We start from the raw sequence: 27,478 nt of genomic DNA, 5'->3' as shown, positions 1-27,478 counted from the left end.
CATGTGGTCAAATCATAAAGTCCCATAGAGCAAAGAGGAATATCAACTTCAGGATACTGGCTACTTCTGGGAGGGATAAAGGGGAATAAAATGAGGAGGAGAATGCAGAGGGTTATCTTCAACATTGTATTTCTTCAAAAAAAAAAAAAAGGACCAGATAAAAATAAGGCAAATTGTTAACTTTGTCCACATTATAATTGTTACACTAGTGCCTTATTATTTGTTATATTTTTCTGTATATATATTTTAATTAAATATACTACAAAGAAGAACTCAGCAGGATCAGGAACAAGAAAAATGTACATTTCAAGGTTAAGGGATAGGTTGGCGGCCTAAACTTTGAAGAACAAAAGACATCTAAAGAAAGTAGAGAAAAGTACAGAGAAGATGGGGGTTCTACTAAGGAGAAGTGAAAACATTCCATCAAAAATATGGGTGCCATATTCACCACAGAGGAAACATGATCTCTCTCCTCCTGTCCCTTGAAGAAGGATTGGAAATATTTGTGCAAAGGGCTCATGACTGAAAAACTGGGTTTAGAGAACTATGGGGGTAGGTACTTTTGCCTACTTAATACCTCCACTAGATCCCATATGGCTTTTGCCCCTGTTAATGTGAGTAGCAGTGTGATAAAGACTTAAGTAGAATTGGAAAAACATAAAAATATAATTTGAACAAAATAAACTAAATTAAGGGATGTCAGGCAAACTCCTCTCCAGAAAAAAAAAATTACTTTAGAATCTTATATTAATGGGTATTTTTCTTTATGAATTTAGGGACAGTGGGCTGGGACAGGATTAAATAAAAATACCTATAATTTTCTGAGTAAAAAATAAACAGTAATTTGGAAGAATCAGGGAATAGGGGCAAGTCAACTAGGGAGAAAACGAGTTCTCCCTTCTGGCCTAGGATCATGACAAGACATTAAGCTCCTGTAGGAAACAAAAATCAGGAAAATGTTCTGGTAGCATAAATTTTATGACTAAACATACCCGAGTAATGCTCTCTTCAACCCTGAGTTGATGGTGTTTGCAGAACACAATGTAAGTTTGCAACTACACCACGTGGAAAAGGTACAACACATATCGAAGGTGTCAGGCAGAGAGGAACACAGCCCCTTGGGGTCCCCAGATACGCTGTGAACGACACTGAGTTCCCTACTGGATTAGGCAGGATTAGGGGTGATAAAGTGTAATTTTATTTGAATCTCAAAATGCAGGGTGCCCTCAGCTAGGATTACCTAAAGAGGCATGAAAACAAACTCCACATTTCGGACCAGAGTCACTCGGACGACAGTGGCATGATGAAGAAAATGCCAGCATGGTGGCGTGAGGGGTCAACAGCCATGAACGAAGGGCCTTCGAGTGTACACAAGGCACACACGTCAGTGGCTCTTCTCCCCCAACGGGGACACAAAGGGAGTGAGAGTTCTCAAGGCAACGGCCGTAGGCAGGGGGAGGGCAGCGAGGAAGACTGGACAGTGTGAGACAAAGAGAGCCAAAGAAGAGGAGAAGGAAATGAAAATGATACAAAGCTAAGACTTTCCTCCTCTGAAGGAGACAAGGAGGGCTTACAAAGTAGGGGATGGCAGAAGCGACAGGACCTGCTAGGAGATGGATGTTATCATGGACAGGGTTTAGAACTTGGGCACACGGTGATCATTTTAATTTATTGTCTATAGACCGTGCAACTCCCTACCGCCTACACTCAGGTGGGCTTCCTGCAGCGTCCGCCTGGGTCTGGCTAGCCCTGGTGCCCAGAGTGGCCCGTGTGCCTCGCAGGTGTTAAAGTAACCAACAGAGGGCAGTGCGGAGCTCCTATGAATACAGAAAGGGGGAAAGCGGAGCCTCCAGCCAGAAGCCCGAGAGGCCTGGAGCATGAACCTGGGCAAAAGCATGAGACTGGAGCACAAGGCATGCCTCGCACTCTCAGCCGTGATGCACCAGATGAAGCGCCGGCAAAAGATGTTTATTTGGGTGGCAGAGTATAATAAAGTGGATTTTTAAAAATACAGTCTTTGTCTTAAATTGGTTTTGAGTTCGATCTTTCATGTCAATTAAACCTCCTACTTATAAATGCATAGCAGGAGTTCTTGCAAGAAGTATTATGTAAAGGAAAGAGCCATGGCTCAGCACAGAGCACTTCCCCACTGTACCATAAGCTTCAGGGAGAGTTTCATGAAAGTCACACGCAGAGCCCACCGCGGCCATGAGCAACCAGCTGGGGATTCAAGGTGTTAGCTCCAACGAGGTGGCTCTACCTCGTTGAGCCTTGGGAGCACATGCAGGTGGTCTTGTGCTGGGTGTTGCTGGCTGTCTAAAACAGAAAGAGGAAAAGGAGAGAGGGAGAAGGGAGATAAAAAGGTAATAGAGAAAGAAGAGAAACAAACACCGTACACCTTTAATACTCTACAAAGCTTTTTCAAAAGTAAGAACTGAACTTTAAAGAACAATGAAAGAAGGGCAGGGGACAGAAGACAGGTGAAGGAGGCCACTGGTTTGTGGGAGGCTTGAAACTGATCTCTGAAATTAACTCCCCGTGAAATACACCAGAGACTACTGAACCTTCTCTTAGGCAGAGTGGAGTAACCATGAGAGACTGTCATGAGCCTCCAGGAGAAGGGGCTGTGTATACCCCTTGGCGTTTCCGGGAGCACCTGCTAAGTGGCTGTGGAGCTGATTTGCTGCACTCGATTCTGACCAGTCAGATGCTAACCAATGAGGAGGGTTTTCTGCTGCTCTTTCGAAAGGATTCAACGCTTCAATGATTTCTGAGAAATAGAACTCTAGAACTAAAGACCCTTCAAAAGAAGGTGCATATGGCTGCAGAAATCTTGACTGAAAGTGCTGACCCTGCCACTAATTCGCTTAGTTCTCGGACTCTGGGGAGTCCTTTAGGATGTCACTTTTTAAAAACACCACTAAGTACACAAACGGGAAGCAGGGCTAGGAGCCAGGGCCTGAGAAAGGGGGAAATGCAGTGCCCTCTGTGCTAGCCTCCCCACCTCCTCTGCATTTGGACAACCCGACAATCATCATCTGGGAGATCTCTGTTGCAGATCAGTCTTTGCTGTAGTTTTTCTATTTAAAATTTAATAATGGAGAAGCCCTAAACCAGGACTTAAGTTCCCCGTAAGAAAATATATGACTCTAACACTGAAGAACCAGAAGGGTTGCTTGATGCTCCAAAGTAAAAAGTGAAAAGATCTCTAAGTTCCTTTAAGGGATTTCACGGGTCATTGCTTTCTCCTTCCCAGAGAGATTTGGGGTTATGGTGGTGTCTGCTACAACATCACCTGGATTAAATCTCTGCTGGGCAGGAAATATATCAGCACTTACATCATTTTCAAGAGAGTGCATGAAAAAATCCATACAGGATTAAAAAAGTTACATAAGCAGGAAATCTCTAAAGTATAGTCCGCTCTCTCTGTGGCTCTCAACTTCTCTGGGAACCTCCCAGAAATTACTTAAAAGCCTAAGAGAACACTTACCATGTAGAGACCATGGTAAAGATTCAATTCTCACAGGAAGTTCACTTACGAAGTCTGAGAACTCCACACTGGGTTAGCTTTGACCCCACTTGTAATAAGATCTCTAACTATCTGTGTGTGTGCAGTGCCCCCAAACAGGAAAATCAGGAAAAAAGCAAAAACCAAAGAAACATAAAAAGCGGGGTTTAAAAGTGAGGCTCAAAATCAAGAAGAGCAAAGTTCCTTTGAAACACAGAAAATAAAATGTGAAAAGGACCTCTGAAATTATCAAAGGCAACCTCCATTTAATGGAAGGAAACTGAGCCCCAGAATAGTAAAGTGGCCCCACAGCTACTCTTTAGCCATATGACATCTGTGCCTCCAACAGCCACGGTTTCCCATCCGAGACAGTATCCTCAAGCTTTCCTCTCTTGATGAATGAGTCAATATATGCCAAACTGATTCTGAATTATCCTTTAAAAAATTCCCCGCCACTTCCTAGAATCAGGGTTTGCATGAAATTTGAGAGGTCATTTAGTTCATCCTCTTTACATTAAGCAGAGCTGAGTTTCAGAAATATAACACTCACTTCCTTGTTTGTTTTAAGGCCTATAGAGAAGAAAGTTCTCAATTACTTTGATATTGCCAAGATGTATCAATTCGAAACAATGTTGAAATACCTATAATGGATAATTCACTATGTCATGTCAAATGGGAAATACATTAATTAATCTGGCCTGGATCCTGCTCTCAAGATACCCAATGACGAGTAGGCAAGAGGAGGCTTGCACTAAATACTTATAATATCAGGCAGACAAGGGCCAGGAAATTACTACAGGAGTAGAGAAGATGATGTCTTTATTCCTAGCTGGGGGATGGGTAAAGGGACTTAAAGGCAGCTTTGAGACTGGATTAGGGTTCAGGGAGAAGCAAGGGCATTCTAAACTAGAGACTGTTCAATCAAATGAAAGGCAGTAGCATACAAGGGGTACATATGGAGAAAACACAGATACTTCAGTTTTGCAAAACAAAGCATCTAAGTTGGAGGGTTATAGGATATAAAACTAGGAAGGTGGGTTTAATCCAGAGTGTGTAGGACCTCTGGAGCTAAGAAAAGATGCTTTTTTTTCTTCATTCTGTAGTTCACAGGTTATCATTCATCTGTCCATTATACATACTTTTGGAGCAATGCTTAAGTAATGGGCACCAAGGAAAGGCACTAGGGATGTACATTTGAGAAAAAACATGGTACCCACCTTCATGGAGCTTAGTCTTCATTGGGAATAACAGATAAGTAGGCAATGATTACTGGACAAGGGTGTGAGAAACATCATGGCAGTATGCACAGGGTCACAGGGGAGGGCAGAATTCTAACCAAAAGTCAGACTCGGAAGGGAACAATAAGAGGTATCCCAAAGGAATAAACAGAAGAGAAGATGCTGGGTATTCGGGTAAAGTTAAAAGCATGTTAAACATACTTAAAGGTGTGTTTAGAATATAAACTCTATTTGAACCCCAAGCTATAGGAAACTATGAAATTATTATGCTATCCAAAATAGCAAGACAAATCTGGCAGCAGCATGGAGGGGGAAAAAAATGAAAATACGAAAAACAAAGAGCAAGTAACTACAAAATGCTTTACTCCAGAATCTAGAAAAACAACAGAGGACCCAAACTGAATCCAGTTCAAATGGGAATGTCACAGAGACAGAATTCATTCAACTGAGCAAACCAAAAACTTAAGGAACAAACGAAATGTCAGGCACCATTTTAGAATGGATCGACCCAAACTGGGCACTAGAAAGAAAAAGCAGACCCAGCAGGAAATCTAGCAGTGAGGAAATATGTAAGAGGTACACAGAGAACAGAACCCACAGAGAAAGAAAGTGAACCTGGAATAAAGGCACATCAAGAAAACAGCAGGAAGAAAGGTTTGTGTGCTGTGGACCCTGGAATGACAAAAAGAAAGCCTTCTGGTGACAAAGACCAAGGGTATCCCTCAAAAAAGCAACTCAGGAGAGAAGGGAGCAAAAGACACAAAATCACAAGATTGTGAAAGCTGATTACTCTTCGGAACGCTCAAGAACTTTAACGGAGGACAGAAGAGAGGCTGGTCGTGTGAGAAGCATCATGGGAAATTTTTTTTTTTTTTTTTTGGTAGAGGAGACTTGAAAAAGGCTGTAGGTCAGAAAAAAGAATTCAGAAGAGAGAAAGGATTTATTCATCTTACTGGCAGGCGGTTCTTATTTCTAACCCAAATCTATAACCCAGGTCATTTGATTTTAAAGATGAGAACGTTGAATTTACCATCCTCTAAATGGTAGAGACCTTCCTGTGTCTGGGGCCTATTATTAAAGCACATCTCAGTCTTCACTTCTGGGTAAAAATGCCAATCTATCAGTCCTTCATCATGAGTTTTATTTTCCAAACGTTTAATCGTCTCCATGGCTTTTCCTCTCCATATTCTATCAAGTCTTCTTTGGTGGGGGGAAAAAAACCCACAAGAGGATGCAACAATTTAATAAAGGCTAAGCCTAGATTGAGTTTTTAAAAAGGTAGTTATAGGATGATCCCTCTATGCCAGTAGCTTGCAAACTCATTTTGTTTTGTCTTCAAAGCAAAGGAATCACTTTTTCTAATTAAGTCCTCTGCAAGATAAAACGGGCTTTTCTCATTAGAGGGAGGGTGAGCAAAAGAGAGCCCCACTCACTGGGCGTTCCCGGCGTTCCCCTCCCCACTCTGCAGAAACTACTGCCATCACTCCAAGCAGCCCCTGGGCTCTGAATCCCCTGTTTTGTGACATACGATGGTGTATGTGTCCAGGTGTTACATTCGCTGTGTAAGTCACAGTACAGTAGTGCCGAACGCTGAGTGTGCTGTTTGTTAGTTTCTAGCATTTCTCATAGAATATCTATGCAAGTTATCTTTCTTATATCATGTAAAAAAACACGGCCTTTATCACTATGTAACATATAGATCGTTACTAAAACCTCTTCCTACTTAACAAATGCTATGCAGAATGCTCACCAAATCATCCGAGACATGAGGTACATCTTTTCTAAAGAGCTGCGTGAGAGCTGCAACCTAATGTAAACTCTGCAAGCCAAGTCACTGATGAGCATAGACACCATAGGACACAAACACATGTTTCTTCAAATAAACATTTTTCTTCTTTTTCCCCCTCCCAAGAAATATCATAATTAATAAAATTCCTTCTCTACAACCCTAGTAGCACTGCACTCCAGAATGTACAATCTATAAAAAGTGAGAGAAAAGAATCATACAAAGTATATTTGTTCACTTTGATACTAACCTAATAAATTTAACAGCCAGGCCCAGGTCAGCTATACAACAAGTTCCATTTTTCTTCACCAGGATGTTCTTACTTTTCAGATCTCGGTGGGCAATTGCTGGTTTGCCTTGGGTACTAAAGATTTCTGTGTGTAAATGACATAAGCCACTGACAGAAGAATAGGCTAACTTCAGCATCGATTTTGTATCTAGGGTGGTGGACTTCAGGTAATCATAGAGGGAACCATTTTCATGATAGTCTGTGATTAGGTACAACTGGGTCCAGGACCCTGTCCCTTTGATATCTGCAGCAATGAACCCTAAAAGGAAGAAAGACAAAAAGGTTTGAAGCCAAGCGTGTTCTGAACACTATCAAGAATAATTCATATTCCCAAATATCATTCTTTGTCACAGGTGTCTTTGTTTGGCATTTCATTCAGCTTTATGATTATGCCTATGACAGTATTAGATTATTAAAACCAATCAGAGGCAATCAAAACAGGAGAGGTAGAGAAACATTGAGAGTCTGTACCTGAAAACATGATCCCTTTCTTTGTAGTTGATATTTAAGTTATTTTTAAGGTCACAGTAAATAGTCCACGGCATCGTGGTGAGACATAACACTGTTTACGAAACAGGCTCTGCAATCAGGGCATACACTCTTTCCACTTGAATGATTCAGCTACATCATTGCTAACTTGAGAAAAAATTTTTTTTAAAAAAAGACTCAATTCGCAATATATAAACTCTGGCTCTATATAAATCCTGCAGAGAAAACTTTTAGAACTTTTCACAACATTGAACCATGTGTTCCTTCAAATCCCTAAGAAACCCTAAGAAATGCTATGTTACATGTGCATTTCCTGTCCCTGAAGAAAAAAACTGTTTGGAGAGTATTCCACTTCCAGCCCGCCATCCATTCACAGAAGTGCCTTAGTCATTCCTCCTGTGAGGTCTCCCATCAGGAGCCTGTGACGTTCTTGGGCTCAGGCCAAGGAGCAAACGTCTATATATTTCATAACAGGTCTAGACAGATGAGTTCATAGGCAGATGTGAACAGAAGCTGGAGGAAAGCTAGGGAACCCTGAACACTGCCGGACCAACTCACCCAGAATGTTCTCATGCCTCATCAACACTGTCTGATATATTTCTGTCTCTCGGAACCAGCTGGCTTCCTCTGTGGTGAAGAACACTTTCACAGCTACCTTTTCGCCACGCCACTTTCCCATCCAAACTTCCCCATAGCGACCTTTTCCAATCTGTTTCACCATCTGAATCTGCTTAGCTATAGTCCTTTGGACCTGTTAAATCCCAAAACACACTGTTAGTGTATTCACAGCACTACAGATTTGTTTAATCTTTCTTTTTTTTCCTCCAGAGAAGACACAATTACTGCATGCAAAATATATTTAGCCGGTAGTTTTCCTTTATATAGACACGTTACTTGTATTTATTTATTCATTTATGCTGTCCCCTTTTAAACGTATTTGAGGCTGACTGTGGGTTCTGAATGTTTGAATTATTGCTTCCACATTAAATATTTCCTTCTACCTATTATCATTTTCGTAGGGGGGGGGAGCGGGAAACAAAACAAAACCCTGAATGGGTTCACAGTAATTGGCAAAATAGAATACTTTTCACTTCCATTTCTGCAGTGGGATACTGGACATTCTGAAGGGACTCATTCACTATACATTTGATTGTGGGTAAACTACAATGAAACAAAATTGTAATGCATTGTTGGATGCACAAAGAAATAAAGGGAATCTCCCAGTTAGGAAGGGGAGGATAGAAGGTGGAGGGTGGGGAGAGGGAGGGAGGGAAGAGCTGAGACCAGAGCAGGGAACAGTAAGCATTAAAAACACACAAAAGCCAGGCTGCTATCTGGGAGAAGAAGAATACCAGGACTGGGATCCGGAATCGAAACCCTGACTTCCTTAAAAGTAGAGAAACTAAACCTGGGCTTAGCATGAAGCTGGGACCACGGAAGGATGCTAACTTTGTCCGAGATTGGTAGCATACCACAGCTCCCAGCAAAAACAAATACAAATCCTCTCCTGGGAAAATCATTGGCAGCATACTTTTCATTCCACCACTGCGGCCAGCTGCTAGATACCTTGAAGGAACTCTTGCCACCACACTGATCATGGTAAAATATAAGAAATAAAAAGCTGTAATGAATTATTGGCTTCACAAAGAAATACAGGAAATTCCCCCAAAGCAGGGAGGGAAGGGGAGGGAAGAACATGGAGGGAAAGAAGGAAGGGAGAGAGGAAAAGAAGATCCCACAGAATAAATTCCTTAAACCAAAAGGAGACAGCCACCATCACGAGTCAAGAAAAAACAATCCAAGGAGATCGACCCCTGTCAGAATACAGATACTGGGATTCTCAGCTCTAGAATGCCAAGGGACACTATGTGAAATATGTAAAGAAACCGAAGATGAAATGAAAAGAAGGAAGCAGCAAGAAATTCTTGAAAATTAAACTATGAAGTAGAATGGTTACTTGCCACAGTCAAGAAAGTAAACTGGACAGGTCGAGGGAAAAGAGCAGGTTAGATTTGGAGAGGCAGTTAAGCTGAAAGAGCTCTCCGAAGAATTAGAGAGAGAGCAGCAGAACAAAGAGAGAGAAAATAGGAGAGGAAGTGGCCTCCAGGTTAAATGTCTCTTCGTATACGATCTGCAGCCCATCTGCACTCACAGCAAAATACCTGAAGAACTCCATGACTGAAATGGCTAATACCGATGACAACTGACATAACTTGGGAAGTATATATAAAGAACCTAGCACAGAACTCTTATAAGATCTGTTCAGAAAACTGGAATGTACTCTTTGCAGAGATATGATTTGCATCAAGTAAAGTTGCAGTGTTTCTTTCTGTTTTTACACTTTTAAGGACCATGTAATTACACTGAGTCCACCCAGATAAACCACAGTAATCTCATCTTAAGGTGAGCGAGCTGACTGGCAACCGAAAGTCCCTTTTGCCAGGTAAAACAGCAAATTCCGGGGATTAGACCATTTTAGGGGGCCATTATTATGCCTACCACAGATGTCTACCAGCGATGGTGGGTTCTGTATTTGCATAATGGATGATTTTATTAATTCAAGAGGTAATACTAACCATTGCCAGAGCCATTAACAGCACCAATATCAGACTGAAAGCTTTTTGGGAAAAGATAAAATCTTTTTTTTAATGTTATTTTCTAAAAAGAAGGATTGAAAAATCAAAACATTGCTGACATGCAATTAAGCCACTTAGTCTGAAGGAAGTAAGGAACAATTTAGGAGTCAAACATGCCATACAAGGAAATGTTCAGTATATTTCCATTTCCACATGGGGGAACAGAAGCCTCAACAGCACTAAGCAGTGGAGAGCCAAATCCCCTAGTAGTTAAATCACGGACTTGAGAGGAAACTTCCCACATTTATTACAGAGATATTATATTTAATTTACAGATGTTACAAAGCATTGCTTATGTAAATCTACGGAACATTTCCTAACACAAACAGTTTTGCATTCGCTTCTTTTCTAACAATAATATATCTTCTTGTAATTTAATGAACGTACTAATGGAACTGGCAATGCTTGAAAGAATAGGAACTTAATCCAAAGATAAAAAGTGTCACTAAATTATATTCAGAAATTTAAAGTGTACCTTTTTTTGAGATTTATCGTAACATCTAAGGAGGAAAACACTGGCAAACAAGTAGGTTTCTGTTCCGAGAGCATAAACATCTGATTCATTAATACTAAAAGGGATTTTCATATTTGTACTTTACTTTTTTAAAAAAATACTACAATACAGGTTTTTAAATATGAGAACTATATCTGCTGCATATTGAATTCTAAGAATAAAAAAACAATCTGATAATAAAAACTTCTATATTAAAAAAAAAATATCTACATCCTGAGTAGTATCAGTTTGCTCATAATGACGTGCTTTCTGTCTGGTCTATCACCTGGAGAGGACATATTAATCAAAGAGAACAATGTTTCAGTTATGCAAGATGAGTAAGTCTTAGAGATCTGCTGCACAGCCCAGTGCCTACAATTAACAGCAGCGTATTCTTAAAATTTTGCTGAAAGAGTAGATCTTACGTATCTTACGTTATTATGTGTTCTTACACGTAAAATAAAAAAATAACAAAAAATAAATAAAATGGGCAGTAGGAAACTCTTGGAGATTATGGGTATGCTTATGGCATAAATTGTGGGTATGGTTTCATGGATGTATACTTATCCCCAAACTCTTCAAGTTGTACACATCAAATATACACTTTTATACATTAAATATATATAGGTCTCCTATCTCAAAAAAGTTCTAATTCTTGACTTGAGATTTAAAAAAACAAATAAACAAACACTTTTGGTACTAAAATAAAAGGTCACCAAAACAATCAAGTAAACATGATATCCAAAGTCAGAAGCAGACAATAAAGATTAGGAAAATCAATCTTAAGGGTTTATGAAGGAAAATATTTCTCACTAAAATTGTTATTTTCCATCCCATCAATCTTTTTGCATGGTCTATAAAGGAACCAAATGTTTTTTTCATTAAAACAAGTGCCTTGGATGCGTTATATGTTTTCTTCATGGTTGGCAGCGTTGGCCATCAGAAAATTAAACCTCTCATAAATGGAAAAGCCAGGACTTCGCCCTGAAACATAAGCTCTCCAGCTGAAATGCAGTCTTCTTCCCCTGTAGAAATACTCAGATCCCAGTTGGTTGTAATACTTTTGTCTTCAAACGCCAGGCCAAGTTCGGTAATGCTATCCTTACTGAAAACAGAGGGAAGATGGTCCCACGTTTACTGTTTTCTAATCTGCTTCTTATCAGAAGGTCTAAGGATCTGGATTGTAACCATACACTTACATTAAAAAACAATCACCTTACCCCCAGTATGTCAAAATGTTATCAGGAAGCCCTGCATCTGAGATCTGATGTCTGACCCACTGTGTAGAGCTTCTCTTTGTCCGCTAACCTATCTCTTTCAGTAAAATGAAACCCTGTAGCTTATTGACATTTCCTCTCAGAAGGCATTTCCTTTAAATTCGAGATATGTTCTTCTCATACCAGCAGAGGGAGGCCTGATCCACTTCCTGAGCTTTGAGACTGCTCAATTAAGTCTCTCAGGGATTCTCCAGGAGGAATATATGTTTCATCCTGTTCTAACCCAATGCTGTACCGAGGTCTGGTTTCTTGTCTTTTATACCTAAAGATGTATAGAAGAAGATAATTCAAGATACTGAGTGGCAACAATAGGGGTAAAACACTGCAGATAAAACAGTAATCACAGCAGATTTCATTTTAGCACAAAAGAAGATAAATTTTTAGTATTTATTACCCTTAGTTATGATTTCTAAAATACAAATCATAAGTATTTTGCTAACCTATTTTTAAGTTAACTACATGTTTTTACTTGGTCTCAACCATCTATAATTCTTCTCCGTTCAATTGCCTATTTCCCAGCAGGGATTCCAATAATATTTCCATATAACTTCAATATTCATTCCCTAAAATTTTTCCCCTTAAGGTCCCTAATTAAAGATGAAAATGTGGGATTTACAAAAGACATAGCAGCTAATTCTCTCATCTCAGGTAATGTATAAAGCTATAATACAGAAAAATGAAATAAATTTCAACTTAGGAACGTTTTATCAATAATTATGCTTCCAATTAGAAATGAGTTCACTTGAATCAACTCTTTCTTGCAGGACAGTATCATAAATGAATGCTACAAAAGGCAAATGATAAAAATTTAAAGGTCCTTGATATCTCACAAAGTAGAAAATAAGTTCTTAGGTGAACAAAAATAATTTGTAACTGTCACAACTTCAACAGTCAAGCTTATTTTATTTGAATAACTAATCTATAAATTATGTTGAAGATTTTTCCATATTAAGAGGAAACTGTTAGCTTAGGAAATAAGGGATTACTAGAGTGATTCTGGGTTCAACGTGGCCATTTTTCCACTCAGAATCAAACCTTAGTAACAACTAGTTCCTGAATTCCCTAATTACCCTAAATTCCCTAAGGGTGAAGTTTACCTGGGTGACTTTGATGTCTGAAGCAGAAATGAGATAGCTATCGATTAACAAGCTTCATTAAGACAAATATTTATCAATAGTCACTGATATTATCAGGGAAATCTAAGATTTGATTAAGTCAAAGAAAGCTGTGGTGAAAAACATCAACAGGTAGAATAGTCGTATGAGGCAGATATTTTAAACCCAAAATTCTACATCTACACGTTGGAAACTTACCTGAAGTAACAGAATAAAATAATAAGGACCAATAGCAAACTACAGACAGTTACAGATATAAGTAAGGCCTTGTGGTGTATAGGTCCGTCAACAAAATCTGAAATTAAAAAGAAAAGGAGCCATAATATGGAGGATACTTTCACTTAAAAATTAGGAAGCAACTCTTTCCCAAAAGTGTTGGCTAAGCCCCATATGCGAGATGTCCCAGGTCCTTTTAATCTGCCCACAGAGAAGAATATGGCATATTGCATGGTAAATATGTACACATATTTCAAAATTACAGAAGTTCAACTAGTGTGAATCATAATTCTCCTAGGCACTGTTTCAAGAGTGTGCATTTCTTCCCCTCTGGAAGGAACAGGCTTGACAAAGAATAAAAGTACAAAGTATAAACAAATGTAAATGGATCAAGGGCCCCAAAATTTAAGTAGGTGGTTCATCTTATTTCCGATCCAGTTGATGGGTTTACAGGTTTTTCTCATGTGGTTTCTGAAGTGTTCCATATCATGAGTTTGGATAAAAGCCTGATCTATATTCTTTATACATAAAACACACAGTCATCTTATGATGGATACAAAGGAACAGGATTCCTCAAATGTTGCCAAATATAGAATATATGGATGGTGCACCATTTCAAACAAAGATGCCTTTCAAAACCACATAGCTAACTTTTCCATAAATTGCATCATGTTTTAAAACAATGGGTATGTTCTACTCAAAGAATTGTTGTATGATCCTTTTTAAAATAAATTATTAAATATTATTCATGTTGTTTTAACTCCACTTCTTGACAAATCAGATTTATTTACAGCATGACTTCTCAAACTTCATATAAATAAGAGTAACTTGGAGAGCTTTATACAAATGCATATTTGCTGAATTCAGCCTCAGAGATTTTTATTCCAAGTATTTTATTTTTTACAATCATCCCAGGTGATTTATATGCAAAGAGTCTCTGAAGCATATTTTGAGAAAACTGACCTAAAACCAGGTGCACTTATGTAGTAACAGAATTAGCAGTGTTCTTTCTTATGGGCATCATAAACCCTCGAGAAAGTGATTACTGTTATTTAATTTTTAAAGGTATTACTGTAATTTATGACTTTGGTTACTATGAACAAGAAGTTTTCCAACTGGGCTGTATACTTTTAACTGCGTGGCTACCTGAACACTTTTGGCTGGGAACCTTATCCTACTCAGTGTAACATTTTTTTTCACTCAAAAGTATTATATATCCCACGAATAAAAACTAAAAAGCACCAACTAATGAAATAAATAAAATCGCCACCATCTCGCTACTTAGGAAAATCACTACCAACATTTTAACATATGCCTTTGCAGTATCATTTCAATGAACAGAAAAAAAAAGTTTATGAGCAAAATATCTCACAAGAAGGCCTTATATACACCCATGTCCATAGCAGCATTATTCACAATTTCACAATAGCTAAAACATGGAGGAAACCCAACTATCCACTGACAGATGAATGGATAAGCGAAATGTGGTGTATGTATATACATACATGGAATATTATTCAACCTTAAAAAGGAAGAAAATTCTGACATATGCTACAACACGATGAATCTGAGCACATTATATCAAGTGAAATAAGCCAGTAATAAAAAGACAAATATTGTGTATGATTCCACTTCTATGAGATATTTAGAGTAGTCAAAATCAAAAGACAAAAAGTAGAATGGTGGTTGCCAGGAGCTGAGGGAAATTAATGTTTAATGGGTATAGTTACAGACTGCAAGATGAACAGACCTACGGAGATGGAGGAGGGTGATGGTTATATCACTGGACTTTACACTGAAAAGTGGTTAAGATGGTAAATTTTATGGTATGTGTATTTTACCAAAAAAAAAAAAAAAACGTTGCTCTATAACTAGATTATTTTCATTGATAATATTGTGAATATTTTCCAAAACAATAAATTTTTTCCCCACAACGTGAGTTTTAAAGACCACACAGTATATACACAGACACATCCTAATTAGAAAGTGAGTCTTCTGATAATGTATATTTAGGAGATTGTAAGGATTTTTCTGTGATACATCCTTGCCGAAATACATAAAATTCTGTGAACACTCTTAAACGTACATCACTGCACATGTCAGTGATTATTTCCTTAATCTAGATTCTTAGAAGTAGAACTATTAGTTCAAAGAATATATATTTTAAGGCTTTTCATACATTTTGTCAAAATATCCTTTTAAAAAGATTACAACAGGGGCACCTGGGTGGCTCAGTTGTTAAGCGTCTGCCTTCAGCTCAGGTCATGATCCCAGAGTCCTGGGATCGAGCCCCACATCAGGCTCCCCGCTCAGCCAGGAGCCTGCTTCTCCCTCTCCCACTCCCCTTGCTTGTGTTCCCTCTCTCACTGTGTCTCTCTCTGTCAAATAAATAAATAAAATCTTTAAAAAAAAAAAAAAGATTACAACAGTTTCTATTTCACCATCAGTGTGCACATATGTTTTAATTATGTTGAAATAATTTCAGTCTTATAGAAAACCTGTAAGGATAAAGAGCTCTAATGTGCCCTTCCCAGAGATTTCCCATTTTTAAATGCTTACCATATTTGCTTTATAATTCTCTTGCTCTCTCAGTATGGGTGTCTTTGTGTCTGTCCATATATATGTATATATATATATTTGTATTCATATTCATATTTATATTTATTTATATGTATGATTTGTAGGTCATTTGAAGTTACAAATATAATGTCCCTACCCATAAACACTTCAGGATGCACTTCCTAAGAACAAGGACATTGTTTTTACAAAATGGTAATAAAACTATCAAAATGAGGAAATTAACATGAACATATAAACGGAAAATAAATCTTACTTTGAAATATTTGCATTTTTGTTATAAATTAAAATCCACAGATCTTTATACTAATTTCTTGTCCAAATCCTGTTATGATTAATGTGATGATTTACTCACATTTATACATTTTACATTAAAACATATGTTTAACCATTATGTATGATCTACAGTACTTGCAAGATATTAATGGAAGTAATCTGCATCCGAAAAGACTAAATAAGAGACCATTAAAGAAAAGCAGTTTTATATAAACAACCTCAGAAACACTGCGAATGGTCCAGATAAAAAGGAGTTCAGGAACTTGACCCACGACAGGACAGGTCCAAAAGGCCATTCAGGCTTCAGTGCTCACAGAGATCATATAAAGTAGCACATGCATGTCTGAAAAGTGTTACTTAGGAAATCCCTAAAGCACCTAAAAATAATCTGCAGACTCTTAAAGAGGCCAAGATTTTTACATAATGAATTGTTTAGCAAAATTTCCCTCCATTAGGCTATAGGCAATAAAGCCCAGGTGAGCACAATCCCTCAGCCGGTGAGAGCCCGATTCACTGTGTCTATACATGTGCAGGTGCACACATGCCATGGTGCATATACATGCAAACACCGTCCCTGGAAACTTCGCGTAAAACATCTTTCCAATTTTAAGGATAACAAAGGCAAAAAGCCTGAGTCTGCAAAAAAAAAAAAAAAAAAAAAAAGCTGGATACTCAATTAAAACTACAAGAGCTAACTACTGAAGCACAACGGATGATCAGTATACGCATACAGAACACTTTTTCATGATTAATTGTACTAAACCTCTCAGGCTCACTGCCTCTTTCCATGTAAGTGCAGAATACACTCTGAACTGTTAGAACACTGTATTTATTACCCATCTTATTCGATGTCTGATTTATGAGAGCAACGAGACTAGAAAGGATCTAAGGGATTCTTTCCTCAACCCTCAAGCTCTTTTTTCTTAAGGCTAGCATTACCTCCCATTTTCCTTTTCTTTGCCCCTATTCCCTGCAACCTCATCTACTGCCTCCTTGTCTTCTGTCATGAATAGGCGATCCTTATCAATAAACCCTTTGTTTCTGTTGGTCATGCTGGTCGTGTTTTAATCTGCCATTACCTGTGCTCGGAGCATTAACAATGTAAACATTCAAGTCACTGCCAGAGTCTCAGAAAGCGAACCCTTCCCGATTCCTATCAGGAAAAGAACAGCGTGCACAGTTCTGTCCTAGGGCAGCAGATTTTTACCTGCACTGTCGCTCGAGCTGCTCAAGGAAGTAGAAAGGAGAACCCTCCGGGCAAGTCTGGGGCACTCTTAGAAGCAAGTAAGAATCACCAGTGGTTTCTTAACAAAATAGCATTCTGTCACTACTTGTCTCTTCTCTGATCAGTAAGCAGTTTCTAACTGTTTAAAATGGCAGGGCCTGTTTGGTTTTTTTGTTTTGTTTTGTTTTGTTTTTAATAAGGCCATAAGATGGTTCCTAATTGCAATAAGAAATGGAAGAAAAAAATCATGTAGCTAGAAAGAATCTTGGAAATAAGATTGCCCAAAGACATCTCTGCATGTGCTCTCAATATTATAATCATGGATAAATTAGAGATATCTTTCAACTAATAGAGCACAAAGCACCTGAAAAGCATATTTTTATCAGAGGATTTTAGTCAGCAAAGAATACTGTAAAAGTAACTTACTTCCATCTTATATTTGGTTCTCTCTTATAGTAACATCTAGAAATAAATTGACTGTAACAACAAAGACATAATTTTCTAGTTATTTTCCTGCATAAAAATATTTAGGATTATATTTCTTGGTAACACAGTTGGTTAAGACAGATTTCGTTAATGGTAATTTTATTATTTACTTATTTTTATTTTTACATACAGTTGACATATATAGTTTCAGTCATTCAACAGTTCTAGACAATAAACTGTGCTCACCAGGAGAAGTGTAGTTACCATCCGCACCATACGATATTATTACAGTATTACTGACTAAATTTCCCATGCTATATTTTTCATAACCGTGACTTATTTATTTTATAACTGGAAGTTTGTGCCTCTTAATCCCATTCAGCTATTTTGCACATCCTCCCAATCTCCTCCCCTTTGGCAACCATCAGTTTGTTCTCTGTATTTATGATTCTGAGGACAGAATTTTTATATCCAGATTATTGTGTTCAGTGAGAAGAAAAAGACTAATTATTTCTAAATTACTCTCATCTGTCTCAAATACAAAGTTACCTAGAAATAGTTAGGAGCTAAACATTCCAAGAGATGCTAGAGCTACTCTCTGGCAAGTAATTTAAGCTTAGACTCATGCATTGGTTCATACTGCCAAGGGCATAATATATGTATCAGAAGGAAAATTCTGAAACTCATCTTTGTATTCTGGACACTATTATATATTCAATCTATCTGTGTTGTGGAGAACAAGGGAGAGGTTTCATTGGTTAAATAACTGTTCCCTACAGATTTTGATTTCTAATTGGCAATATCTAAGCTAAAGAATAACATTTTGAAGCAAATCTGTAAATTCCTCTGAATATATTTTTTAACTGAGTAGGAAAATAAGATAAATTTTAACTTTGCAAGTTCTGTACTATAATTTGACTTAAACTACATTGAGATTACCATATTTCAAAACAGAATGTTATTTCTGATACATTTTCTACGAAGTATACATTTGGCATATATGAGGAAATACTATATTTTAACACATAAATATATCTATTTCAAAAAATCATATAAACTTTCTTTGATTTTATAAAAGCCAAATTAGAGGATCCCATTTAATAAAGCAACAGCTTCTGTTCATTTCAACACCATTCACTTCTTCAAGTGCTCATTTAAAAAATTAAACAAAAATAAGTCATGGTGGGGGAATCTCATCAATTTCTCCTGCTTACACACAATTTCAAGAGAGCATCTTACTCACAGTATCTTGGTCAAACCATCTGATGCTGAAAGTCCAGACATACATCATTCCTCCCAGCATTCTGGTGCCCTGATCAGCTCTGCAGGCAAGGAGCCAGACGCCAGGGCACCACCACTTCTCCCTATAAGCCTCTCCATCAAAACAGACATCTCTTCTGACTCTTAGCACCAGCTGCAATGTTACTTGGGCTTCCCAGATCATATTTTACTGTTCATGTGAAGGTGCTGCATTTGATCTAATAACTTTCCATATTTCCTCCTTCGAGAGAAAAAATGTTATCCTAGGATGTTCTGCTTTTCTGGTGCTGAAGGGGATAAGCAAAAGCAAAAGGAAGACCAGTATTCATCAAAGAATTTAAATGGTATTCTGGCTGCCCTTCATCTTTTTTTCAAAACAGAAGATGACAAATAAAATTTCAAGGCATAAATAAACGTTGATAAATACTTGTTGCATGGGATTGTGTATCTCTAATTTCCTGCTAAATGTACCTAAGTTTAAAAAAAAAGTCAGAAAATTCCGAATTAGTAGAAAAGATTTTCTTGTTTGTTTTTAATGAGGACAAATTATTTGCAGGTTTTTACCCATATACTTAGTACTTCTCTGATCTCTAGTAATGAAACCTCGCCTAAGCTATTATGGAGCATCTAGTAATACAGATGTTTTGCGATATGGTTATTCATTTACCTTTTTTGGAAGAGCAATTATATAAGGAACAAGAACGACAACAATCAAAATGGTGAGCTGGATATTTCAGCCTGCTAGTCGTCTGAAAACATACTCTCTGCTTTCTAGTCATCTGACATACAGATTTATAATGGATCTGCTATAATAATACATAATAATCTACTAGGCAATGCCGAGTACAGGGGCTCTCAAAGTGTGGTTTCTGAACCAACAGCATCAGCAACACCTGGGAACACTTGAGAAATGCAAATGACTGGGGCCCGCTAAATACACTGAATCAAACTCTGGGTGGAGCCAGTAATCTGTGTTTTAACATGCCCTCCTGGTGAATTCTGTTGCACCTAAAGTTTGAGAACCCCTGGCTACTACAGAAGTGGGACGTAGTAAATGTTAATTTAGAAGGAAGGGAGGGGGCAGAGTGAGCCAGCGCGTACCAGCACACAGGAGTGAGGGAGCAACCCTCCAATATCATGAGAGAAAATGCTAATTTAATAAATAAAGCAAAGCAAATATAATAAACAGAAGGCTTTAAGGTAATGTTGCTTATCGATTAACTAGGTGCCATGGCTAACCATTATTTTATTTAGAGTTTCCTAACTCTTACATAAGGAAAACCATTTTTTTTTTGGCGGGGGGATGTCATTCAGAGCTCTCTGTGGAAGATGCCATGAGATGACAGTATTGGCCCATTTCTATCTCTACTACTTTAGCTAGGTAACCTTCACACAGTACTTAACCTCGCTGTTCCTCAGCCTGCCTGTCTGTGAAATGGAGATAATAACCACAATGCCTTCCTCATCAGGTGATGAGGATTGAGTAAGTTAGTATACGTAAAGTACTTAGAAAAGAGCCACAGTAAGTAAGCACCCCATTCTCATTAGCAAATATCACAATTATGAGGATGATTTCCACGGCCCCCAGGCCAGAAAATCAGCCTGGGCTCTGAGCTTTAGAAGGTTCCCCTCTGGCTCTCTCCAACCATGCCCCTTCCCATTAAGCAGTGGGTCTGCAGGACCCAGGGGATGTGTCCACCCAGAACTTCTCCCATCCCACTCTCCTCGTAAACCACTGGCCATGGCCGGTGCATATGGTGGAGGTTAAAGAGAAAAAAAAAAAAAAAGCAGTTTTATGGTAGACCTGTGTTAAAAAAATGCCCACATTCTCAGACTGCAGCCTACAGTGACTTTTACTGGACCCCAAAATGACTGCGCCAGAAGGGTGAGGTGGAATCTGCAGAGAACTCACCTAGGCCCCACAGTTCAAAGCAGTAAACCTTAATGCCACTAAATTCCACCCAAGCCTACCACCTTGTATAATTTTCAGTATTTTGCACCAACCATTCCTACGTCCTCCTTCCCATACTGCTCTAAAACAAGGATTATGCTGCTGTCTTTTTAGTCAAAGCCTTTTCACTCCATTCCCTAGAGACTTATTCTACTATATTTAAAAGTCCCTACATTCTCAACCTCCGCAGAGAACATTCCCTCAGCTGTCTAGTGCTAACTAGAATATGGCTCCATCTACAGGACAATATGTGCACTGCAGCCCTTTCAGCAATAGGAAGAATCCGCATTTTCCTAAACCCTACAGCAACTTCTAGGACACAGCACTTTCACTTGCATGTAAGCAACCTTTTCTCCTTGAGGGAAGAGTTCCTAAAATCTAGCACTTCTACCTTCACGTCCAACCATTTCTCACCCTCCTCCCTCCCCCATCCCCAATACATAAGCCCCTATATCAGTGCTCTTCAAAATAGTGTCTATAAACAGCCAACATTCTGCAACTGGTTCACAAGGAAATGCCTACAAAACCTGAAAGTAAACATTTAGAAGGTTACAGCAATTTGACATTAGCAGACTTCTCTTTGAACAAAGTGTTATCAAACTCACATGGTGAGGCCCAAGTGTGCTAGCTACACCCACACAAAGGTCCTTTTTCCACAGGAAGTATTACCCAAACTGTAATGTGCCTACAAATCACTTGAGGAATACTGTTAAAAAATAAGTTTAGTAGTCTGGGGCAGAGCCAGAGATTCCACACTTATTTAATTTTTAGTTATTTCTTTCTTATTTATTTATTATTTATTTGAGAGAGCGCAAGTGAGCTGGGGGGAGCAGGAGAGGGGCGGGGAGAATCTTAGGCAGGCTCCACTCCCAGCACGGAGCTCCACGCCCCACTCTATCTCAAACCCTGAGATCGTGACCTGAGCCAAAATCAAGTGTCACCTTAACTGAGCCATTCAGGCGCCCTGAGATTCCACAATTCTTATGAATTCCAAGTGATACTAATGAGCAGATCTACGGACCTACTTTAAATAATGAGGCTTTTAGACAACTTAATTGAGATTTTCTCCAACCAGCCATGCTGTTTGCTATGCCTGTATGTTGCAAATGCTTCTCAAGTCCTGCAAACCAAATCTCTGCATTTACTACTGCCTCTGTTAAGAGTCACTGCTACCAAGAGGCTGTGCAACTTTGGGAAAATTAGGTAACCTTTCTGTGCCGCAATTTCCTCACCTTTAAACAAGGAATAATTCTAAGTACCTCTTAGGATTGTGGTGGGACTCAAATGAGTTAATTAATGTGATATTGAACATAATACTTGGCTTATGTTACCCATTATAATTTTTAAAAATTTTTATTCCTGTCTTAGCCACTTAGGGAATTCCTGTTCATCCTTAAAGTCTTGTTCAAATGTCACTTCTATGAAGCTCTTTTGACATCCTCCCACTCCAGGCAGAGTAAACCGCTGACCCATTTATGTCCTTACTACACTTATAATTTAACTCTACTAAGATATTCCTGACCAAATATAATTTAAATATTTACATATTTCTCACATCCCAGTGGGCATGTCTTGAGAGCAGGAATTCTCTTCATCCATTTCTGTATCCCTAATGCCTACCATGCTGACTGAAAATAAAAAAGCTGTCTGTGAATGTTTTATGTGAATTATTATGAATCAATCCTTTAAAGCTTTCTGGGCTTCAGCAGAAACAAGTGTTATAAAATGTTATCATCAAAACCATGAAATGTCATTATATTTTGTTAGGAAGATTTTCTCAAGAAATAAAATCAATCATGAGAAATCATTTTAAACCACTTACATAAGACTTAAGCTTTAGGACTCTGTGACAATTCCAGTCATTTATTTTATGGTGAGAGCAAGGAAAAGAAAGGAAACGTGGGAGCAGTTTTTAACAAAAAGTCTTTCAGGTTGCAATATTTGTCTTTTTTTCCATGAGCAACACTTAAATGTATAAGTTTTGAAATTAAATTCTCTAGACATCTTTCCCATTCTATCAATACACGGACATATGATTTGACTAAAATGTAGTTGCTCCAGCACAGACAAAAGGAAATACATCCGGCAAATAATCCAATTCAGTCCTTTATTTTTTTAATGCATGTTAGCCTAACTGGCAGTTTTTGAGAGAAGTGCAACTTCTGAGTAACACTTAGAGGTAAGCATAAAACACTGTCTCCCTCCTCTATGCTCCTGAAACATACTACAAGCTCCAGGACCTCAAGGTTTTACAGGGAAGTGGGGAGAAGTTTAAGAAAAGATTCTCCAGCATGAAGCCACATATGACTACTTTTCCAAGAACGACTTGAATTATGGCATCTGGCTTCGGTCCCCTGCCCCAGCAGTGGAAAATGATACAGGTACATCATTTAGGAAAGAAAGAGCAATTCTGGTTTTTATTTTCTTTGTGTCCAAAGCTCTTCCAGCCCCAAAGCTTCCCCCTCCTTACCTCTATTTTTCAGTGGAGGCAATGTAGGGTGTAGATCTTTATTACATTCATTCCGTTCTGTGCAGCACTCAATTGATCTTCTTTGATGAGGAATGGGGGTGTCCTAAAGTTGAACCCAAAAGCTATTAGTGGGTTCCCCTAAATTTCAAAGTCACATAATCTAAAACTTTTTAAAGAACACTATTTAGAGAGCTCACTTAAAATTCTGATAATTTTTTCTCAAACATCCTGAAAATGTTATTTTCTATGAGAAAATTTCTCTTAAATTCCCATGTATTATCTTACCACAGCTTCTGCATTTCAACAAAACTACTATTACATTTGTAATAACCAGGGCACATAGCTATAAACTGAGGAAGAAGGCTTGGATTAATGCAATAAACTGGAATCTGAGCAAGATGATCTAATGAGTCACTAAGCAAGAAATTAACATTTGATTTTGAAATGAAGGCAGAATTGGCCCAATGAGAGAATTTTCAAATTATTTTCCAACTTACTAAAAAAACAGGCTAGTCAAGAAAAGCAATTGTTTTATCTAACTTGAAACCTGACTGTTTGAAAGCTAGCAATGAAAGGTTACAAAGTAGAATCAACTTATCTTCCTTACCCGACACTGAAAATCTGAGCCTTCTAGTCCTAGACATCCAGAAGTGACCACAGGCATCCCAGAATCATCTTCTTCTATCATTGTGAAACAATATCCATCTGTGCTAAAGACCAAACAGGCAAAGTAAGTGTGTGTGTGTGTGTGTGTGTGTGTGTGTGTACAGGGAAAGGAACATGTTTATCATTTGTTTTATTACACATAAGGACAAAGCCGATGATCATTACAGGTTACAATCTGTTAAGAGAATTCCAAAACTTCCTTTTATGAAATTTGATTTAATAACCATAAAACATTTGGTAATATTTTCTCTGTCTAGAAACTTGTGAGAAAGAAGGAGCCAAACTTACCATGTAACATACGCCATTAATAATCACATATACCAATTACTAAACACCTGCTTTGGCCCTCCATAGGCATCACCTCCACAAATCCAGAAAAATGACCCCGTGAGGAAGGCAGTATTGTTCTCACCTTCAAATGAGGCTCAGAGAGCTTGAGCAATTTTTCAAGGGCCTTACAGCAAATAAGAGGCCCAGCAGGAGTTTGCCCCCATGCAGGTGAACATTTATGCTGGTTCTATTTGCTCCAAATGAAATAAACTTATCTCTTACTAAGGCACCAAAAGAAAGACAGGTAGGAGCTGGGATCAGCACAGCATCACCGAGCTAAGATTCTGCCATTTGGTCCCTCTACTTTGGGTGATCTGTCATATGGAAACATCAAGCTTTGTTGTAAGCACCGGGGGGTGGGGGGAGGTGAGGATGAAGAACAGAAAGAAGGGGTCTTAACAAGACCACGGAAAGCAAAGAAACAAAATTCTAAATTTCTGTATGGCTTTCTAGATTTAAACAAAAAAAATTACTTATTCTATCTCATTTAATCCTCTCAACAACAATGGAAAGAAAGTGGTATTATTTCTATTTTACAGATGAGGAAATTAAAGTTAGGGAGTCTAATAAATATATACAAGGTCACAGAACAAACGGTAACAGAATGAGGCCTTGAGTCAAGGACCTCTTGCTTCCTTCATCCCCACATTTTGCACTCTCCTCTCCTGGGGCCAAATCTGGAAAACAAGAACTCTGACATACAGAACTATTTATAAACAGACTTTACTGTCTTCACAAGTTAGGGTGATGAATGCCAGCAGACTCCTGATGTTAGTCACCAACCACTACTGCGTGTGCTAAGAAATAAAATACTAAATTATATCTCCATCTTTTTCTCATACATATGCTTGCTCAGCATCCAAGACAGATATGGCAACGTCATCCTGGAAGGTCAAGGGAGGAAAGCTCTGAGCACGGCCGGTATTAGCCGTGATTTGTGGGCTTGTCTATTCGGTATCAGTGGTAGCAGTATTCTGCCATACATTAGCCCTCCAGTTAGCATCAACACCCTTAGAATTGTTTACTCAGTTTGTAACCCTCAAGTGATCCAGAATGCCTCGGTTTATAAGAACTAGACCGGCAAAGTTCAAATACACTAACGAATGACTAAGAAGGGCCAATGATAAATCTCTTTGTTAGACTAAGGTCAAATGCATGAATATTGTCATGGAAGAAAGACTGCCTCTGAACAGCCCTTGCTCTGAATTCTTTGGGGGCTTTTTAGCCAATTTACTGAAATTGCTATGAAAATCTAAAGCATGTAAACACTGAAGGCAATAAATAAAAGAGCTGTCCCTTAGAAATTTAAACAATAAGAGCAAATAATACCCGTGTGATTTTTTTTATTCCTTTCCTTCCCATTTAGACCATATGTGCAACTTCTATTTCTCATCAAAAATAAAATTCAGGAATTATCAGAAATAAAGTCACCTCAATTTTCTGACATTAGGAATTCAGAGCTAGAAAAAGTGATACAATATGTTAAATCTAAAAAGATTCATTTCTCCTTATTTATGAGTTTCCCTTACTGAAAATCTGAATATATGGAAAGACACTCATAAAGATCAAAAAAGAGAATTAAAAAAGTTGGTTAAGCTGTTAGCAAGTTACTCTGACAATGTCCCGGGAAACAAAGAAATCAGGGAGAGTAAATTCAAGCCTTAAAAATACACTCCCTTATGGAGCTAAAAATACAAAGAGGGTGTGGAGGAGGAAAGAAGTCCTGGAGAAAAGTCAGTGTCCCCTAAGTCATCAACTAGGACAGAAACCAAATATGGAGCTGGAGGACAAGCCGAAAGGTTAGAGAACCATTTCAAGTGCATACTATCTGCAGCAAAGCAAAAATACTATTTTTTAAGACTTTATTTGTTCATGAGAGAGAAAGAGAGCACAAGAGGGAGTAGCGAGAGGCAGAAGCAGGCTCCCCCGCTGAGCAGGGAACCCAATGGGGGGCTTGATCTCAGGGCCCCGGGATCATGACCTGAGCCGAAGGCAGACGCTTAACCGACTGAGCCACCCAGGTGCAAAACAAAGCAATGCAAAAATAATTTATAAGCTTCTCATTGAAATTACTAGCTAGCAAGGGACACTAATGGCAAAGGAGCAGTGCAATTATAGAAGCTTAAGAATCACTTGAGAACTTTCAATTCTTGAGCAAACACAAATGTAAACCAAGCTGTGCTCCTGAGTCAGAGCTGTTCAACTCCCTCCACTGAGAGACGGCTGCTGACTGTCACAAAAGGCGATTAAGTCTTGGCACTGGCTTATTTGAATATTCTGCTGCCTGGCTGCCATGTTTAAGCTTAGTTTTTAAAAGTTTTATATTGATTATTATTACCCCAGTATTCCCACGGTGTTGAAAGTGGTAACAAGAAGAAATGAAGCCTCATGAAGAAAACACAAGTAGAAATCATTTTTAAAAAAACTGAAAGCAGTGAGATGTATATACACGCATGCCATCTGGTTGCAGTAGTGATAATGAATTCTTAAAAAAAGGAAATTGATGTAACATTTCAAAAACGCTGCCCCTGTATTACAGGTAAAGACAAATCATGAACAAAATAGAACAGTTGCATACCAAGGGGATCAGTCATCATCACTGACTGCCTCTCAACATTATGTTAATTTATGAAAAAGCAAAGCATTTGAGAATTTATAGGTCATGTGAAGTCAAAGCACTGATGATGAACTTTTGTTAAAACCATCGGATGGTGCCACAGGTTTCTGGCAACTTGAATCTGCCCAAAACTCCAAAAGCAAAGAAGTGTCTAGAACATCTAGAGAGATCATTCGGGAATTAACTTCCTCAAGAGATTTTCAGTAAGAAGCAAGTAAGCGAGTAAGAAATGGATATACGAGGCCCAAAGTTTTGGATGGATGTGCATCCAGAGCCTGCACTCCTCTCATTTGTAGTCGAATTGGGTTTATAAACTGCCTCTTGGACTCCAATTCCTTCATGAGTTCTTGTAGAATAGTCAGAAACCAATTCCATAAATGTCTAATGTTGCACTGCCAGCATCTTTATCTAAGGTGCTCTCTTTATTGTTTTGTTTTAGTGAATCAAGTGTTTGTAAGGTTTACTCAGGATGTGGTCCCTTTACCTCTATTCTTCCACTAAGATGTTATGTTTCCCTGTTGCAGATGCTAGGGTTGTTCAGATACATGACCACCACGGTTGAGGAGAGACTACTGTAGAAGTTTTTTCTAACTAGTTTAGATCTTGATAAAGATTAATGTAACTATAAAATAA

At 38.3% G+C, this 27,478-nt stretch overlaps 1 protein-coding gene across 12 annotated transcripts in view; it reads right to left on the bottom strand.

The window, feature by feature from the left end:
• Window positions 1-27,478, bottom strand: part of BMPR1B (bone morphogenetic protein receptor type 1B) — a 390,073-nt gene that overhangs the window by 16,048 nt on the left and 346,547 nt on the right. For 7 of the 12 annotated variants that reach the window (XM_078068981.1, XM_078068980.1, XM_078068982.1 and 4 more), the window contains 6 exons: window positions 23,840-23,942; window positions 23,233-23,335; window positions 13,030-13,126; window positions 11,840-11,978; window positions 7,869-8,061; window positions 6,783-7,080 (listed from right to left, as the gene is read on the bottom strand). In XM_078068981.1, the coding sequence (XP_077925107.1) occupies window positions 6,783-7,080; window positions 7,869-8,061; window positions 11,840-11,978; window positions 13,030-13,126; window positions 23,233-23,335; window positions 23,840-23,942 (933 nt within the window). The remainder of the gene's footprint in view (window positions 1-6,782; window positions 7,081-7,868; window positions 8,062-11,839; window positions 11,979-13,029; window positions 13,127-23,232; window positions 23,336-23,839; window positions 23,943-27,478) is intronic. The other 5 variants (XM_078068984.1, XM_078068988.1, XM_078068985.1 and 2 more) reach the window with 1 other exon arrangement.

The sequence above is a fragment of the Halichoerus grypus genome, chromosome 3 (genome assembly GCF_964656455.1).
Source record: "Halichoerus grypus chromosome 3, mHalGry1.hap1.1, whole genome shotgun sequence".
NCBI lineage: Eukaryota > Metazoa > Chordata > Mammalia > Carnivora > Phocidae > Halichoerus > Halichoerus grypus.
This window is presented reverse-complemented; position numbering and strand designations above follow the sequence as displayed.